The following is a 19,640-nucleotide window of genomic DNA, read 5'->3' as shown; positions in this document are numbered from 1 at the left end:
AAGCGAACATTTTTTCGTGACTTATGAAAAAGGTTTGAATTTACGAAACTCGATTTTACGAAGTGCCAATTTTCCGGTCCCACTGACTTCGTAAAATCAAGAGTTTACTGTACTTGCTTTTAATTGAATTCCAATGTTATGGGAAGTCAAAGTAGGTAGAAATTAAGTCCAATGTCCAATTGCTGCAAAAAATATTTGCCTTCGTAGTATTACAGATTTGAGTGACCTGCAGCTTAGAAAAGGATTATCTTCATGTGGTAATTTAGCTATTTTTCCTTACTGTTCAAAAATTTTTGCCCTCAGGTTGAACCACCCTGTGAAGAGGTTCAAACCATCGGACTCAGGAATAGAGAATTCATGGTCTTCTAGATCTGGTGACCTGTACTCTTCATCTATTGCTCATCTGAATTCACACACTAATGCTGTACAGAACAATACTGCCGCTTCACCTCCACCTATCCAGAATGGTATGAGTGAATCTGGTGGAGCTTCAAGCAACTTTATGGTTGTGAAGCAAGAAATTAAACAGGAACCAGTAAGTACACAAGGATAAGTTCATATTGCATAGTGACTGTTAACACTGTAACCTGTTTTCATTGCTAATCAGATTCCTTCAATTACTCAATAAGTGTTTTGTATTGTCTTTTCAGATGGATGTGGATGGCAGCCTACCTAACCAGAGATCATCTGATCCGTATGAGTTTGATGATGACGTAGCTGTTCCAACCGTAAGCATGGATGGTTTCAAACGATTTGATTCTGTTAAGGTATGACCTCACTTAGTTGGGAAATGGTTTTTTGGAAATTATGATTCATTAATTAATAATCATTTAATGAAAGAAGTAATGTAATCTTTGAATTGAGGAAAAGTGTGAGCTTGAAATGTGGTTTTCATTCACCATCCAGTCGCAAATATTGCATATCATCTTCGATGATATGCAAGGCAGTACTTTTCATTATTTGTTTCGTGGATGCCCAAAGTTCAGTGAGGAATACCGGTAAATTTGTGCTTTCTTGTTCTTCATTCGCACTAATGTTTAAAGATTATTTTAGATTGTGGTAGTGCCTCTTTAGGTTTTGTGGATAAGTTATAGGTAGAATGTCTTGCATGTTTAGTTTTTGTACAAGTCATAAAATTGCTACTGTTCTTATGAAGATATTCTTCTTAACTTAAATGCCTGATGTGACGTTGTGTATGTTAAGCTGTGCCGTGTCTTTTTTATGAGTAGGGATGGGTTTTGTTCTTTTGCACTTAAGAAAATGGCTAATGAGATATATTAATGAATGTAATTGTTAAGTTACATTCTTTATTTGTATGTGTTTCCTTTATCAAGTTCTTATTAATCAATTTCCTAGGGAAGTTTATTCAACTTTAGAGCTTAAATAATATTCTTTTTAAATTTCCTGGAGTGATTGACCCTTCACATTGGTGATTTAATTCTAAGTCATGCCCAGCTTATGTATTCTTTTGTAACTAACCTGAAGTCTAATTAATGCTATCTATTTTAGCTAATCCTATACTGCCTATTTCTATTTATTTTATGTCCTTTGACCAATTTCACTGTCTGTAGTGTATGCAGGTATCAGGACAACGGACACAATTAGCTTAAAATATTCAGTTTATGTAATAGTACATGGCATTGAATTGCTGTATTTTAGTGGGTTGTCAAAATTGCCCAGTTGTTAGGCCAACAAGGAATGGATTTCTGTTTACCTTCGTTTTTGTAGCCATTCTTGGGGTTGCCATTATGAGGGAAAGTTTTATTTATTTTTAATTCTTATAAGTTTACATAGCAAAGAATATCATTCATTGTGAGGTATGAGTTTGAATCTTTCTATTCAAAGATCAATACCTGAACAAGCAGAATAATTGCTCTTTATCATTCTTGGGCTAAAATTCTCCTCTCAACCTCACGTCAAAATGTTACCAATGAGTAACTTTCTGGAATGGTTTGTGTAAATATCAGGAAGCATAATTTCTGCATAACATGTCATTTGTCCTGGTTATCTCTAGTCTGAAATGTTACTTTCTTTTGACATTGGAAATAAAATGTTATTACATGAAAATGTGTTACATGTAGGTATCATTTTATTCCTGAATGAAGTAGATATGTATGTTGTCAATGACCCTTGCATTAGTGATTGGTATTAAATTTCTTAGAGATAATCGTATGCACGTAATTATTAAATATGTATAAATATTATCGCTAGGCTGGGAAGTTGTAGTGAGGCAATAGAAGTATGTGGTGACTTTGGGCTTTGAATGTTTCATATGTAAGCTATAACTTTAAGTAATAAATTATGTACCCCTAGAGACTTTGATCTTTAAGGGCTATCCTGCTTTCTATGTGTTGCAATATGCTTGTTTTTCATATTGTCTTTTCAACATAATATACTGCATGAGATATCAGGCATTTCCTTTTTGCCAACTCTTTATGCCTTCTAGATAAAAATCATCATCTTTGGCAATAATTATATGGCAATTTTAAGTAATGAATAGGTTTCAAAAGGTAATCATATCACTTGATATGTTTCTAGTGAAAATGGAAGATTAATGAACTTTTCTTTTTACTTGATAAAAAAAGTTGCTTTCAGTAATTTCCTGAAATGTTGCCAGACAAGAAATGGAAATAGCAAACTATTTCTCTTTGCCTACTTACTTGTGGCTTTGTAGATTTTGTCATTGGAAAACATGGCTGTCACATTAAAATTTTACATTATTGTGCTTTTAAATACATCTTTACTACGTTCTGAGTGTGAATTTGCCATTACGAATCTAAATGTGCTTTAATCATTGGCCTGAATTATGCCTTGAGTTAAGGAAGGATACGTCTGGGGGGTGTTAGATGGTGGGTGTGCTCAGTTACAAAGCATGTCATTTGCCATGTAACTCTTTTCTACTCTTGTGACTGTCTCTGTTTTTAAAGGTAGTCTTCATTCCTTTCTTTGCCTCATGGGCCAATTTTAAACCTCGATTGACATCCCATTGCAGGAAGAAGACCCAAATGGATCAGGCACACCTCAGGGTGGTCAGCAACAGCAAGGAAACCAGCAGAGGAAGCCAGGGCCACCAGGTCACCCAGGTGGTCAGCCTGGGGGTCCGCAATTCGAAGGTGCAGTTGTGGCCACAAACGGACCAACTAAGTGCACCTCAGGGAACCTGTTCACCAACGAGGGACTTCAACCTTCTTACAGTGATCTGGATCGAATTTTCGATAATTCTGATGACACATCAAGTGATGAAGCTGTGAGTCATTATAGTCCTAATATTGAAGTTGGTAGCAGTTGTTGATCCATAGTGTTATTTTTTGGTTATAAGATCTACGACTATTCACTTTAAGGAAGCATGCCGAAATGGTGAATGGATAGTTTTTGTATGCTTCAAATTTTCTTTGTTGAAAGCCATTACTTGCTAAGGTGTATGCATTGACATAATTCAACCAATCCTCCATATCAGTGGTTGTGGCACGTTTGTCAGTCTTGATATGCAATGTATGATCTTAGATTTTCCCGGCGTATCAGTTGCAGAAAGGTTTCTCGGGTTTTCCACCGGTTGATGTCGTCCATGTCTCCCGACGTTTCGATCTGCGACTTGCTGATCATCCTCAGGGGAAGATCCCCTGAGGATGATCAGCAAGTCGCAGATCGAAACGTCGGGAGACATGGACGACATCAACCGGTGGAAAACCCGAGAAACCTTTCTGCAATTGATATGCAATAGTTAGAAACCATCCCCTTTGTTGTAACTTGGATGGTATTTGTGTCATTGTATTATCTTCTTCTGTGTTTTTTAAATTCAGCTCAATTTGAAAGGATTACTTTGTGATACTCCTTTACTCATCATTGATTTGCCATTCAATTTTGTGTTTATTTGCCCAATTTTCCCTGTACCTGCTATTGCCTTCAAAATTCACTTATAAATGTTACATCATTGGTTTTTTCTTACCACCCCTGCCTTGTTGTTGAATGAATTGCAGCTGAAAATACTGAGGTTAGTCTTTAAAATGTTGCCTTTGTTGGTGGGATCAATGTTAAAATAATAAGATTTCATTAAGAAATCTCATTTTTTATTTCAAGTGATCTATCTATGAAATTTGGAAATTTATATGCTTGCACATTATTTTAATGGAATAATTTGTGTTACAATGGTTGTTAAAGTTTGTAATGAGAGATTTTTTATTTTATTAGTTTTTTAAATAATTATCCACCCTCTGTTTGTACTCCTTTATAACTCATTTTTTCCTTTCATTAATGTGTCAAAAGTGGAGTTCTGTAGGAAGCCGCCAAGTCTTATGTTAAATATTTTTTTATGAATTCAAGTAGAGCCAAGGTCTACTCAAACTGCAATCATTTCAACATACTTAGCCTCCTTTTCATTTCCTAGTGCTGTAGTTGGGAAATAATTTATTTAATATGTTTCTAATATTGCTGGATTTGATTTTTATCCTTGCCCTTAGCTGCAAGTGCCAACACCACCAGACTCTAATCAGCCAGTTGGCATGCCAGAAGACACTGCAGCATCCTCAGCTTCTGCTGCAGCAACAGGAGGAAGCAAAGTGAGCAAAAGCGCGGGCAGTGGCTCAACATCTTTGGCCACATCCACATCAACGACTTTGACCAACGGGGGAGGGATCACAGTTGGCATTCTTAGGCCTGAGGAGCTGTCCAAAATGTTTCCAACTCCGCCATCATTAGAACACAACCCCATAGCTTCTCCCTGTCAGGGAGATGGCAATCAAGGGGAACTAATGTCATCAATGGGTGATGTCTTAATGATTGGTGGCGGACCATCCAGTACAGGCAGTCTGACCCCTCATTACAAGCAGGAAATCTACCCTAACATGGGCAGCCCCCAAGAAGAAAATGTGGAGGTATGTAAAGGGATGAGTTGTTCTAACTTCAGTCTGTAAATATGGGAAAATAGAAAACATTCAAATTTCTATTAAATTTTGAGTGTGGTATTTTGAATAGGTACCAGCTGAAAAAACTCAAGCCCCTGAGTTCTTAGAATTTCTGCATAACTAATGATTTAAATGCAGATTCTCAATGTACATTTGAGTGATCCTATAATGATTTTTTACTCTGCAATTCTAATACATGATGTTATTCTCACTTTAGTGTGATTGTAGTTCCATTTCATACTTGACTGTGGGAACTCATTAGTCATGCTAATTTCAGTCACTTGGCTCTTTTACTTTCCCCTATTTATCAAATGTAACTCGATGCCCTTTTATGATGATGATTTTTTTTCCATTTATGTGTGGAATTTTCTTTTTTTTCCTCAGGACTGGTCGTATGTTTACCGCCCACCCCTAACATGCAAACTGGTGGGATCGTCAAAGTATGCACCACTGACAAACCTACCTAGCCAGAGTCTTCCTCCTATTAATATGCCATCTCACTGTGTTTACAAACCATCTTGGTTATTCCCACCTGTCAGTATGCCACAACCTGAAAAAGGCTCTCTCAATGGGTAAGTGAGTCTTATAAGGTACTATAAAATTTTCTTTTTAATCTCAAGGCAAACACCCACTTTTCTGCCATACACGCACTGATTAACGCAGTTCCCATTGGCACTGATTATATTTTGGGAACCAGTTCCTGTTTGGGACCTTGTTTTTACTCTCTCCGGTTCTGCATTATCTTTCTTGAAAATTCCACAATGTGCTACGATGCTGCACCCTATGTACCCTTTTCCTCAATCAGAGTAGTATTCTGCTTCAAGTTTATTTTGTTTCAGAACAGAAATCCCTGAATTAAGGCTTTCATAACTAAAAATTGTCAATAATGGTTAGTTTGAAAGAAGACAAAGTTTTCAAAGCAGTTTCGGTACAAAGACCTTCATCTCTATGTGATGAAGTTGTTTATTGATTAAGAGGGACGTTCACATTTTGCAATGACAATCATGCAAATTTTATTGAAAATTAAGGGGTTTTCTTGCAAATATTCGAGTTTAATTTTTATTATGAATTTAAGCAGTTCAACAGCGATTTTCGTAATCTTTCATTCTTCTGCTTATGCTGTTGCTACTAAAGTTTTTTTCAAATCATATTTAAGCCATGCTCTTCCATTAAACTTAGAATCTTATAGTTTTCTTCTCAATTTTTTCATGCCATGTAGTAAAAGAGGAGGTATTTTCTAAGGGAACCCACAGTTGCAAGTGATTCTTGTGGTTTCATCAGCGAGTATTCACTATGTTGGTACACTCATTAACAATGGCATACATTTTTTTCATAGCTCGTATTGCTTTGCATTGAAAAGAACACCTGCAAATTATGATAGGTCAATTGTTTTTTATTTAAAAATAATCACATTCCTAAATTACTGAGTAGGGTATACATCATAAAATTTAGTCAAGCCGTAAATCAAACAATTTTTGTTGTGCAATTATGACTGGCGATTTAATGGGTGATTTTTTTAAAAATCTTTGGTTAACAGTAATCTTTTCTTTGTTTTGATATTTTTCTAAGCATTTTCAAAAGGTAATCTTGGATTTTAATACTTGAAGTTCATTTTTTATTGTTGTACAATTTATGTGTGAAAATGTGTATTGTGTTATAATTTTTTCATATGTATTGGCAGAACGTCTTACAACTTGCATAAAAATAATCTTTAATTGATGGTTTATCATTTTTAAAGTGATTATATTTGCATTATATTATTTTCAAATGAGAATCAATGAAATTTATACTTTGTGGAATTTGCGAAGTTGTTTACGTAATAGGTTTTTTTATTATTTACTCATTAAGACTCTGTAATAGAGGAGACTTCAATCTTGTGCAATGAAATTGGCAAGTTTACCAAATACAGTCGGATCCGGATTTAAGGTCTTCGCATTTAACGTTTTTCCGCATTTAGCATTTATTTTTTTGGGTCCCGATTCATTCCCTATTAGGACAATGTAAAAATTATCCGTATTTAGTGTTTCCGCATTTTGTGTTTTTCCGCATTTATGGTCGTAAAAATTTGTCCCGCTCAATATTTTTTTGCCCGATTTAACGTTTTTTCATGACGGGTCATCCAAATCTTCGAATTTATATGCTCATCAACAAGAACAGTCTCATGAAAGTTTACCAAGAGTCGATAGAATCTACCGGGGAACGCTTCTTCAACTGCTTTCTTCCGCGAGCGCAGCGCTGCGACCTTCAACTCGCAAGTTGGGTGATTTGTCTTGTCGTAACGTTTCGCTCCCCTTCTGATCCAAACACCAGGCTTTTTTTGTATCAGATCCGATCTAATGGAGCAAAGTCATCCCTTAATTACCTCGAACTACCTTATCCTTCACTTCTTGAACTTGACTTCGATGATACGTGACGACTGATGACACGTGTTATCCTCCGAGGGCCGCTACAATAATGGTTTTCTCGTTATGTTTTCAATTGATGGCTTATGCCCCTTTCAACTCTACTCCCTACGGGTAGTCGATTATTAGCCCAATATTTTTCCAGTTGGCTACTTTCTCTGTTCAAAAGAGGAGGCCCAATATCAATTGCGCAGTTCACTAGAAGATTCTTTCTATAATCCTTTCCAAGGTCAGTTTCCACGGAGGAACAGCGAAAGAACAGAGGAAGTGTTTCCCCTGTCATGACCGTGAGTGAGAGCATTCTTTCCCTACGGAACAACATTATTTTACATCGTAATTTAGATATCCCGGAGCCAATTTGCCGACATGCGGCTGGTTGATATCGCTGTCGATTCAAAAATATTTATCTGGCGCTAATTAATGTCAAAAGAGAATGACAATCGGAGTTTTGACGAACTATCGCGGTCCATGACTCTAAATAAATCGCTCGTACTGGAAAAAAAATCACCGCATACTCACGGTAGAATAGATGAGCGCGGAAAAATACGAAAATCCGGCAGGTATCCCTTGGTGGTTGACTTCGACATCATAACCCTGACGAAATTGCCAAACTCCAGAGGCTCTGACAATTTTTCGGATGAAATCCAGTTCTGTTGAAGATTAAACCTTTTCACTTAACAGAGTTTAGCTAATCGTTATTCAAGGTCCAACCAAATTTTATCAAAAGCTGCCGAGAAACAAGGCGAGTCGGAGTCAAGGTGATCAGCGCGCCGCGTAAGCAACTTCTCCCGGCTCCATTCGACCTGCATAAGGCCGCGGATATATGACAACGAATCTGGTGTTATCATCTTGTTAAATCACCATCGACTTGTACGCATACTAGAAATAAGATTCTACTTTTTTGGATGACCTCGAAATCCAAAATGTGTGCATAGGAGGATTTTTAAAGGCTCTTAAATCCCTTGTTTCGCCGAGGCAACAGAAAACGTTAAGTTGGCAAAATTCCAGAAAACCTCCGTTTTAATAGATATTCGGTAGTTGAGAATTCGGGAATAGCGATCTTCTGCTGCCCCTTTATTTCACTCATTCCTCATGAATTTTCGAGTACACCCATGTCTCGTATAGCGCAATTTCGATTAGCGCAATTTCGATATAGCGCAAATTCGTTCCTCGGGGAAACATTGCAACGCAGTGTAGCCTAATCAAAAATTTTAAACGCTCTCGTGATAAAACGTGAACTTGCGCTAAGTACACACGTAATTTCTATCAATTTACGCATATTAATATTATTTCTTGCCTCAAATCTTCTTTTTGTTTATATATTAATCGAAATTCATTGCTGTGCAATTGCCAAAAGTATTATTCGTCATTGGGTCCAGATAGCCGGCCTACCGAAGATTTATCTCGTCTCCTTAACAGAATGATAATAAATAATTTAGATCGTTAATTAAGCGTGGGGCTTGTGGAAATGAGTTTTTTTTCAGCAATACGGTTTGAGACGTATTTTTGCCGTCGTAGGTTACCGGGCGATTGACTTCCAGGTAGAGGGTCTACGCTGAAGCCTTCAAGGTCATCGGTATTCACGGGGGAGAAATGGAGCGGTGGCCGAGTTGCGCATGAATAGCATCAACACATAAAAGGGTCCGCTATAGAGTCTCAAACACAATGGCTTCGTTCCCTCCCCGCAGTCATAGGCCTTCTGCGTCTCAGGAATACAGTTCAGCAGAAGAAGGTGATTTAGATAGAGCCATACAGAGTAAAAACCAAGAGAATATGGCAAAAAATAGGAATGCGTGTAGAAAAATCAAGAATTTATCAAGAAAAACCATAAACCTAGAAGAGGACTTGAAAGAGGTCAATTGCTTTGAAAATGGAGAGCGTCAAAGCGATATTGCGTGGAAGTTTAAACTCGACGATGCCTTATTTTGAATAAAGACGAAGCTAAAATATCAGTGACCTCAGCCGCACCAACTTCAACCAAGCGGTCTACACATACGGAAAGTTCATGGTGAATCAGTACAAAAAGACGAGAGTGGTAATCGCTCCGAGACATTTAGTGAAAGCGGTTGGTTCCAGAATTTAAACGGCAAGCAGGTATTTTCAGTGCAGCGATATCAGGTGAATCTGCAAGTGTTGATAGCGCAGCCACCACAACATTTTCTGATGAACTCCAAGCTGTTATTGAAAGTGGCTCCTTTCCCCCTCAACTAGATCTAGTGCTGACGAGACGATATTCTTTTGGAAAAGAATGCATTCTCGTTCATTCATTTTCAGGGAAGGAAAACCTGGGTCAGGTTTCAAGGCATTTAAAGACTGTTTCACGTAGCTGCTAATGACTCGGAGGACTTCAAATTCAAATGATTTTTCATTCATAAACTCCGCTAGCTATGAAATAGCATTTAAAGTAGCATTTTCCTGTCATTTCGATGAGCTACAAAAGGGCCTGGGTGACACAACAGTTGTTTTTAGACTAGTTTTAAAAATCGTCAACTGCCGGCAACGCATTACGATCCCCTGAGATAGCAGATGTTAGCCCACCCGCACGACAGGATGGAATTTCGAAAGCACGTAAGAATTTTTTTTAACGTGAATAAAAGTCTTTGAATGCGTGAATACTATCTTTAAAGACGTTTTAAACTATAAATATTTATAGAAATAATGTTTTCTAAGGCTTTTTATGGGAATATAGATGTTTTAGAGGAAATTCAATACCAAAGACCTATGCTACCAGGAACGCATCCCTATCTTCCCTATGTTAAAACGCTCTCGTATAACGCAAATTCGTATAGCGCAAAGACCCCAAGGAACGCATCCCTTGCGCTATACGAGACATGGGTGTACCTACTTACACCTTTTCTTATTATATTAGAAATGCTATAGTCACCTACATGTCACTTTTACAGAAAAAATTCTAAATTTCATCGAGATCACTGAAATATGCATAAAAATGGAATCACTAATGTGCACAATAATAATCCGTGTGGGAATGCCTTTAAGTTGATGTTTATTAGAATTTTCTTAAAATATTTCATTAAAACAATTGTCATCCTCTCATTACTTTTTTTTACTACCCATTTTTTTAGCCGATTCCTGAAAAGTATTATCCAACCTTCATAGGACAGAGAACATTTTATTAAAAAGAATTTTTTGCTGCATTCAGCACCTTTTAGGTACTTAAAATAATATTTTTTATTCATAAAAAGCCATTCCAATCATTACAGACCCTAAAACCTGAAAAAAATGGCAGGTCCTCATTTAGTGTTTGTCCGCATTTAGTGTTTTAAATTTTGTCCCCCCTGAAAAACCTTAAATCAGGATTCTACTGTAGCACTTACATTTGATCAAGTAAACATCTCTATTGTGATCCCTCCTAGTCCATGTTATTGTGTATGGGATGGGCCCTAGTGACATATGTAAGGTAATAAACTTTTTTGTAGCATGTTAATGCCATTTCATGGTCAGAAATTCTAGTGTTTTTTAAGTTTTAAAATTTTGAAGGGTAATTAAGTCAAAAGATAAACCCTCCAATATGCAGGAATTATTTTCTATTATCGAACTACTGGGGGAATTCAAGTCTAATCAAGTAGGGATTAATGCATAAGAAAATCGCTTCTATGAGCTATAATAGCTAGGATCATTGCATTATGTAATAATGTATCATCAGTTGTTGAAGATTGTCTTGTTTGTTGTAAGAAAGTGTATTAGGGTTGGAATGTAGAAATTTCACTCAAATGCCTTTTTTTATGTACATTTTCTACTCGGGGCTTCCTGTTGGTCTCAATGAAGTGAACACTCTTCTTGGAGTCTCTCATATTCTTCTCTTTGTTTTAGGAGTAGCCATCCTGGTGGAATTAGTTTAGGCTTGAGTTCGGGACCAAATTCTGTTGGTAGCAGTGCACCTACCCACCCAGTGTCCCCGGCAACGACACTGGTTGGACCCTACTCTGGCCCCGATGGTCCAGGATCTGTAGGAGGCCTTCTGCGTGGTAGCGGACCAGCATCTGTCTCAGTGGCGACCCCTGGACCTCCTCCTTATGAGATGCCTAGTCCTGTCTCTAATGCCTCTCCATACCTCGGGAAGATGAACACACTGGAGGCTGCCAGCCAAGGGGCAGGAGGGGGAGTCGTGGGTCCCCATGGCACGCCCCAAATGACCCCTGGTGTGAGGGATGGAAGTTCGGGGTCGACTATCCCTGTAGTGTCTGTTCCTCCCCCTGAGGCTTCCTCACTTGTCGTCAATATCCTCCTATCTGACTCAGTACTCAATTTATTTAGGGACCACAATTTCGATAGTTGCACATTGTGTGTGTGCAATGCTGGCCCCAAAGTGGTGGGGAACATTCGGGGGGCCGATGCCGGGGTTTACTTGACTGAGTCTTTAGGGACCAGCAGTAGTAGTTCTGGCGTTACTCCCTCAAATGGCGGTTCTTCCTCCGATGGCACTTCTGGCCCTGCAGCACTAGAAGAAGACCCAGTTCGCTGCAGTTGTGGTTTCAGTGCAGTGGTCAATCGGCGACTAGCTCATGCATCGGGTATTTTTTTCGAGGATGAGGTTGAAATCACTGGTTTGAATGCAGCTGCTGCTGTGGCATTGGCTGCGGAAAGGAAACGTAGATCACTGGCTGTTGTTGTGGATGCTGAAGGTAAGATATCTGGCCGAAGTGAAGTGGCTGCATTAAGTGGTGGAGGAAATACAACGGAAAAAGACATGGGGAACTTAGCCTCTGCTCTTGACCATGTGCCCCAGAATGTTATTGAGCTAATCAGGGAACAATGCATGATCATCAGGAGCCCTAGCAATGCTTTAGTGAGGAGGGTGTCTAGGCTACGACAGCCTGCTGGACCTGTGAATCTTGGAGTTGGTGGTCCTACGGCATATGTGGGTAGTTCATCTTCCCAGTCCTTATCGCTGAACATCCTTGAGCTTTCTGATGGGAATGAAGTGACATCAGTTGCCTTGGAACAAGGAGCGATCGCAGTGGGTGGACTTGAGGCACTCACTGCCCTCTCGGGGCGACAGCACCACACTTCCACTATCATACCTCCCAGTTCTTCTGAGTTCCCATGTCGTGTTGAGGATGGGCAGCGGACAGCATGTGTGCACAATTGGCCCTATTTACGTGCGCGAGGCCCCCACTGTAATCAGGACATTTTGCGTGTCATGAAAGGATTGAAGCCGCTGTTGCAAGATGCTGTTCAAAAGAAGTGCACCACACGTCTTTGGGAGGCTCCTTATACTGTCTCAGGACCTTTGACTTGGAGGCAGTTCCACCGACTTGCTGGGAGAGGTAAGTTATGGATATTGTTTTTTCTTTTTGTAATCATTTGTTAAGTTTAAGTTACATCTTTACTTTATTTTCTCTAATATGAGCTCTGAATTTGCATAAATTACAGTATGTCAGTGTTCCATTCATGATTTTGCGAGGAAAACCTCTTGGTAGTGCACGGGCATTTTTAGCATCCTTGTGTGGGTTTTAAGAGTGATTATGAGCACTACCCTCCTCTTTATAAGTTGTGTATATTATGTGAATGATCGTGAAGCTGGTGTCGTGAAAATGATTTAAAAAAAATATAAATTGGTGTCGTGCCTGGTTGTCACACTTAGATATGCCTGACTACTCTCTGTAAGTTGGCATAGGACCTGTTAAGAAATGCTTAAAGATCTAGGAATGGGATGTTCGAATTGTCAAATCACCAAATACCCCAAATAATTAGTTTTTACACTATTCAATATTTGATGACACAAAGTTATCAATTATTCGAATTTCATGTATGCAGCAAAGATCGTCCGTGATTTTTTTATTTATTTTCATTTGTACGTATTTAAAATTGGTGGACAAATGCATATTTAGTAATGTAGTATTCACTATTCAAGTGAGGTATTCGGAAAAAAATTAAGTATTCGTATTCGATATTTGAATTCGAGAAAAATGCTATTCTACCCATCTCTATTAAGATGTAATTTTTACGTCAGTTTGTATAATGTTTTCTTTTTTTGTTCAGGTGCCTATTGCATTTGCCTTCCCACATTTCACATTTCCTCACATATCAAAGTTATTTTGGGGCCTGGAGAAGCACTGTGTTTCTCCAAATAAAGTTCCCCCTATTTTGCCCACAATCTTTAGAGAAAAAAATTTGTATGGGGCTCATATGCTAACGTATGTGACTAAGTAGGCGACCTGAACGTCATTGTCAAGGTATAAATTGTGGCATGGTGGATGTAATTTTTTGCTTTTCAATCCTTTTTAAGTTTACATTAGTTGTTTATTGTTTTTTATAATTTTGTTGATAATTGAAGACCAGAGTCTATTTCTGTCATCCTCAGTTTGGAATCCACTGATTTAAAAGAAATGATTGCATGAGATCAGAGCATTCACATCACAGTCATGATTATCCTTTTGTGTCAGTAATTCTTCATAATTAATTCTGCCAGTCCCATTTCAATCATAATTGCCTTTTAAAAGTAATCCTAATGCCTAGACCAAGTATATCATATTTCATAGCACCTGCCACTGCTGCAGATGGCCTTAGAAATTTACACAATTACAACATGGTTTCCTTTTGGTATAATTCCAATACTCGGGGGAACTTTCTTCTTAAGTGAGATTATTTATGCAGAAAGAAGACTTATTTATTTATTTATTTATTTAATTTATTTATTTAAAGAAATATAACCACATACAGCATATGCCATTTTACAGTGGCCAGGTAACGATACATAAATTAGAGGACGAAGACGCAATATAACATGTAGAAAACAATAATTACATTTACAAAAACAAAAGGACAACAAGAAACTGCAGTGACAGACTACTTCGGTGACAGATAGGATAGGGAAAGGCTTATGAAGGATTTCAATGGAAGTGCAAAGGGGTCGATGTGTGGAGGGAGTGAGTTCAAAACAGAAGTAATGCGGTAGAAAAACGAACGTTTAGTGAGCGAAAGTCTAGGAATGGGCATGTGTATTAGGGGATGAGAACGGGTAGGGCGGGGTGGAACTTTAAAATTGATAAAAGAGAGCAATGCTGGGCAGTCGATGGTGGAATTGAGAATCTTATAAATAAGTTTTAAATCAGCTGTGAGCCTATGGGTAGTGAGATTGGGGATGAAGAGGGAGGAGAGAATAGCATTAGTGGACATGTTGCGTAAATGCGGTATTCTATTTTTTACTATATTGGCAAAGAAATTGCTGACACAGTTCAGGGATGAGAGGTTGGTTTGTGAAGAGATAGACCAGATGGGACAAGAGTAGGTAAGAATTGGAAGAATGATAGATGAAAAAAAAAGTTCGAAGTGCCTGGGGGTCTTTAATTTCAGTGAAACGGAACAGGAGTCCTAAGAGGGACATTGCTTTAGACTTGATGGATTGTATGTGCGGAGAAAAATTTAATTTATCATCAGTGATAATGCCTAGGTCCTTAGATGTTGATACACGTTTCAGCGAGTGATTAAAAATACTGTAGTCAAATTGATGAGTTATCTTCTTTAGGGAAATGGACATCACACTACATTTATCTGGGTTTAATGCAAGATTCCAGACATTACACCAATTCGATGTCTGACGTAAGGCATCCTGTAGGTCTTGGCAATCAGATGGTTTTTGAATTTCCTTGAACAATTTAATTTATTCTAGGCATGATGACTACATAAAGGGACCCTTTATGTTTAACTCAGTGGTCTTCAATTCAATAGGCTATATCATCATTTTCACCTGCCCTAATTTGTTTTACGGCAGAATATGTATGAGGGTAGGCTTAATCTCACAGCAAAACTGATTCTAATTTAAAAACAAAATCTTGTTGCTTTGAGCTTCTCTCATCAAGAATACCATGAGAAGACAACAATGTGCTCTATGCTGAAATATTCTGCCGGGAAGATAAGTTCCAGCTGGCCAGTTTAATTGTTAATCAAAGCTAGGTTATTAAGGTTTCAAAATCATATTCAAGAAATCGCTCTCTAGCTATAATAATGTTATTCACATTGAAACAGGGATTCATTATAATTTTGCATGATCCTCATCGGTATCAGTTCAGTAACTTTATTTTAAAAAGAGGGCTTTTATTTTACATCATAATTAAACATTTGAAGATAGTAAGGCAGTCAGAATTTCTGATTTTCGAGGCTAACAGCTAATTGCTGACGCATAGAAATTCCACACACTTTGAGAGCAATGCCAAACCAAGGCTATGAAACACAAAAGGTAGTCAAGAAAGTTAATTTTAAGTAACCTAGCTTTTTTATTAGTATCTGTGTATGTCTTAAATTCATTAATATATTATATGTAATGTTTTGTTTGATATTAGGAGGTTTATGATAAGTTTCTGGCTTTCCAAGTCAATGTAATAAAATGCACAAATTCTGTCATGTGCCTTATCTCTCTCAATTTTGTACTCAATCAATTAATAAGAATTAGTGTCAATAGGAATTGAAGTGAATTGATACCTTTGAATTAAAAGCTTCATTTCTGGAGATTAGCTGTTACCCAGGGGTGGAAAGGTTGGGATGGCAGTTAATGATGCAGGTAAAGGATGGAGTGGTAAAGTAATTCGAAAAACTGTTAAATGCATTGTTTATACATGAATCTGTTGAGATTTATTGCCTTCTAGTCTATTAGCATATCCATGCTACTTTTAAATGGTCGATGGTGTGCTACCACATCAAGTGCAGTACCAGAACTTTTATACTTGCGTATGATGTTCTTGTCACTTGTTGGTCCCTGTGGAAATCAGAATGGAGAGGGAAATTTATGCATCCAAACAAAGAGACTTATTTACATGAATGAATACTTGACATTTTAGCCTCCTGACGACAGATTAGATCATCTGGGCATTTAAATCTATAGCCAATGGGAAGCCGCGGTTCATTCATCTTGTTCATGGCAGTCCCTTTGGTTGAGGCTCTTTTAATACAGTAAAACCTCACCTTAACGAACTCCCGCTAAACGAAGAACTCCGTTCAACGAACAAATGCTATTGGTCCGGCCAATTGCCTATGTAAACACATTAGTGAAAAACCCCGATGAACGAACTCCTCTTTTACGAAAACTCCCGATCAACGAAATGAAATTTCGGCGCGATCGAATGAAATTCACCTCCCAATAACCAATTTTTCCGGTTAAATTTTTATTTTCATATGAATAATTTAATATTCGTAGCGTTGGAGGGCAAATCAGAGACTTCTACTGAATAAGCCAATCAGAATCGTCATTATTAACCGTAACCATAGCCTTCCGTCGTGTGTTTCGCCGACCCCAACTCGCGGCGAATTGCGAAAAATGTTAATGCTGACTTTCGTAAATAACTCAATGTCCCAATATTTTACATGCTCTAAGATATGATATCTAGAGCTATGTACTTCGATCGCATTCTTTTGACGGTTGTTTAAGATACTTTACAGAATTACAAAGCGTAAATTCCGAGCATTTTTTTTCACTCGCCGCCATCTTGGATAACTTCTTTAAAATTTAACTAAATTATGGAAGATACGATGTGCGCGCTAGAAGATGAAAGCCAAAATTTGCATCTCTTAATTATCTTTAATATATGACTCAGTAGTTACTCTTGTTTCATTCACATTGTTTATTTCAACGTCATCTAAAAAATAGGAGAAACTTTTGCATTTGCCGCAATCTTGGATAAAAAATATTCGCACTTAAGACACGAAAGCCAACATTTCCCATTGATCTAGACGTTACTTGAATTGAGTGCTTTATACTAAAGGTCAGTCTCTGTCTGTCGGCGATTGTAGCGATGTCCTAACGTGATGTGAAGCGGTGTTGATTTTCTTCTGAGAAAAAGGTTTGCGACGGCCGTCAATTGTTGCATGAAGAAGACGACACAGTCTAAACATGCCATGTTTAGACTGGGCCAATGGTGATGCCTCACCCCTGTGGTAGCAGCAAAAATCCATGAATGACAGCGGGATTAATTCAGCGGTGGTTGGCGGGAGTTGATGCACTCATGGGGAAAGTAGATTTCTTCCTCGATCGCTGCACGGGCCCAAGCATAGGACTAACAATAAAAAATGTGCGTGTTATTCTCTTCCCCCCAACTGCAATAACTAAGTTGCGACCTCTCGACCGAGGGGTCATTTCTGCGGCAAAGCGGCATTACCGTAGGATTTTAGTGGAGTTTTTGGTTTGTCGAATGGATGTAAGGGATCGGCGAAATTGAAGAGAACCATTTTGCAGGTAATGCAGCGGCTTTGCAAAGCTCGGAAGCGTGTCGCACCTGTCACCATATTTAGTTATTTTGCAAAAACCGGGTTTGCAGTCAACAGCATCATTATCGTGACTTATTTTACTTCAAGAACTCATGCATGAGGCCTTTCAAGATGTTTTCTTATCGGCAGTTGTCTATCCGGAATGCGATGAAAATGATGCTAGCACAATGAATTATTTACGAAGCCCGCGACCGCAAATATTGCTATGGAGTATTCTGGATTCGACTGCTATAAAGAAATGCTGCCACCCACTGCGCTTTAATGGGTCGACGAAAGTCGCAACTCGCGCCGTTATGGTAGAGCGATCTTAATTTCATGATGAAGCTATAATTGGCGCTGTTACTTTAACTTTATATTAGTAATGGCCAAATCTATCGAATTCTTAATTTTTCAGTGTAAACTTCGCGAATACGTGTACTCTATTTCAAATATTGAGAATAAAGGGATGGCCTCGCGCTCACCGCTACGTTGCATACATTTTTGAAAACCGATGAAAAAGCACGCGAAGTGATTGAATAATACGAACTGAGGCTTCCTAAATGTGGTCTATTGCCCGCGATTTGCATTGCAGCTGAAGAAATAAGCACTGTTTTGAAGTATGCGAAGGGAGAATGAAGATAACGCTGCAGACTTGCTTCAATTTCCGAGCCCCTAGAATGATGCAACGTGCGCATCACCTCCGGGGAACGAACTCCCGATCAACGAAACGGCAAAATTTCGGTCCCTTGAGTTTCGTTTAAGAGAGGTTTTACTGTATAATCTATTTTTTTCACATTTTTCAAGAAAAAAAATTATTGAAACAATAACATTTTAGAAGATTAAATTGCAGCTGTATAGGCTGTAATGTAAACTCAAATTCATATTTTCTATAAAATTTTGCATTCAATTATATTTTTGTTTGAAATTTTGGATGGTATATTTAATCCTTCGTATGGGCCAGCCAGCTCTGGGCCAAAAAGGCATGCATTTCGATTTTGTGTGTATGGTAAATTTGATAATTATTTCACGTTTCTTACTTTTTTGTCTTCATTGCTCATTCTTTTTTAGGTACTGATGATCGTTGTGAGCCTCAGCCTATTCCCTCAGTGATGGTTGGGTATGAAAAGGATTGGCTTTCCTTATCTCCTTACGCTCTTCATTACTGGGAAAAGTTATTATTGGAGCCCTATTCTTATGCTAGAGATGTTGCCTATGTGGTTGTAGCCCCTGACAATGAATATGTGCTTCAGAAGGTCCGATCTTACTTCAGGGAGCTTAGTGCAACATATGAGGTCAGTATTATTGTAAAGTTTTTGGTTTATTTTATCTGATAATTTACCTCATGAATTAAGTTAAAAATTATTTACCATCGTAAAAGTATACATTCGTTAATTATTCTCCTATTAAGTGTCAAATTCATTTTCTATTTTTTATCTGCTTTCAGGTCTGTCGCCTTGGAAGGCACTGTCCTATCACAAAAGTTCTGCGGGACGGAATTTTACGTGTGGGGAAAACAGCTGCACTCAAGCTGGCAAAGGAGCCAGTTGATGACTGGTTTAATTTACTTGGGGAAAGCTATACATCTAATATGCTCAAACTTTATGCTCAAGTAAGTTGTTTTTTCTTACTGATAAATTTATTGTTTATGGTTCACCTAACCCTCTGAGTGCTATCCTTCTTCCAGGGGTGCTGGCAAGAAATGCGGAGGGTATATTCATAAAATGTAGCTACTAGGAAAAAAAGAACAATACAAAGCTATTTTACCAAATGTCCATAAGGGGTTTAAAAAAAAAATTATGGAGGTTAAACTTGTTGATATTGACAAAATATTTTTACATTTACTGAAATAAAATATATCATTGTAATTAAGTATAGCAAATTAAATAATGTACTGTGTTAGAGCTGATATATCGGCCCGCCGCACTTAAAAGGTTAAAAATTACAACAGTGGTACCCATAGACATTAGCTCTCATTGTGTCTGTATCTGCTTACGTAAAAACTTGTTCTTGATTAATAACCCCCCTTGATTGAGGCATTTCTTGCCGATATGAATAATTTCAGTTGGCGTTGGAATATATTACTATTGACTGCTGAAGAAATACGTAGATGAATCATAAATCTCTTACTCATGAATTA

The 19,640-nt window shown here is 38.0% G+C and overlaps 1 protein-coding gene across 5 annotated transcripts in view; it reads left to right on the top strand.

Moving 5' to 3' along the window:
• LOC124159422 (mediator of RNA polymerase II transcription subunit 13) overlaps window positions 1-19,640 on the top strand; it is a 159,843-nt gene that overhangs the window by 118,651 nt on the left and 21,552 nt on the right. For 4 of the 5 annotated variants that reach the window (XM_046535227.1, XM_046535228.1, XM_046535226.1 and 1 more), the window contains 8 exons: window positions 304-535; window positions 651-767; window positions 2,993-3,247; window positions 4,458-4,871; window positions 5,286-5,473; window positions 11,135-12,591; window positions 18,572-18,795; window positions 18,948-19,112. In XM_046535227.1, the coding sequence (XP_046391183.1) occupies window positions 304-535; window positions 651-767; window positions 2,993-3,247; window positions 4,458-4,871; window positions 5,286-5,473; window positions 11,135-12,591; window positions 18,572-18,795; window positions 18,948-19,112 (3,052 nt within the window). The remainder of the gene's footprint in view (window positions 1-303; window positions 536-650; window positions 768-2,992; window positions 3,248-4,457; window positions 4,872-5,285; window positions 5,474-11,134; window positions 12,592-18,571; window positions 18,796-18,947; window positions 19,113-19,640) is intronic. The other variant, XM_046535229.1, reaches the window with a different exon arrangement.

Source organism: Ischnura elegans, chromosome 5, assembly GCF_921293095.1.
Source record: "Ischnura elegans chromosome 5, ioIscEleg1.1, whole genome shotgun sequence".
In the NCBI taxonomy this organism is placed as follows: Eukaryota; Metazoa; Arthropoda; class Insecta; order Odonata; family Coenagrionidae; genus Ischnura; species Ischnura elegans.
Note: the sequence above shows the minus strand (reverse complement) of the source record. Positions and strands in the feature narration are given on the sequence as shown.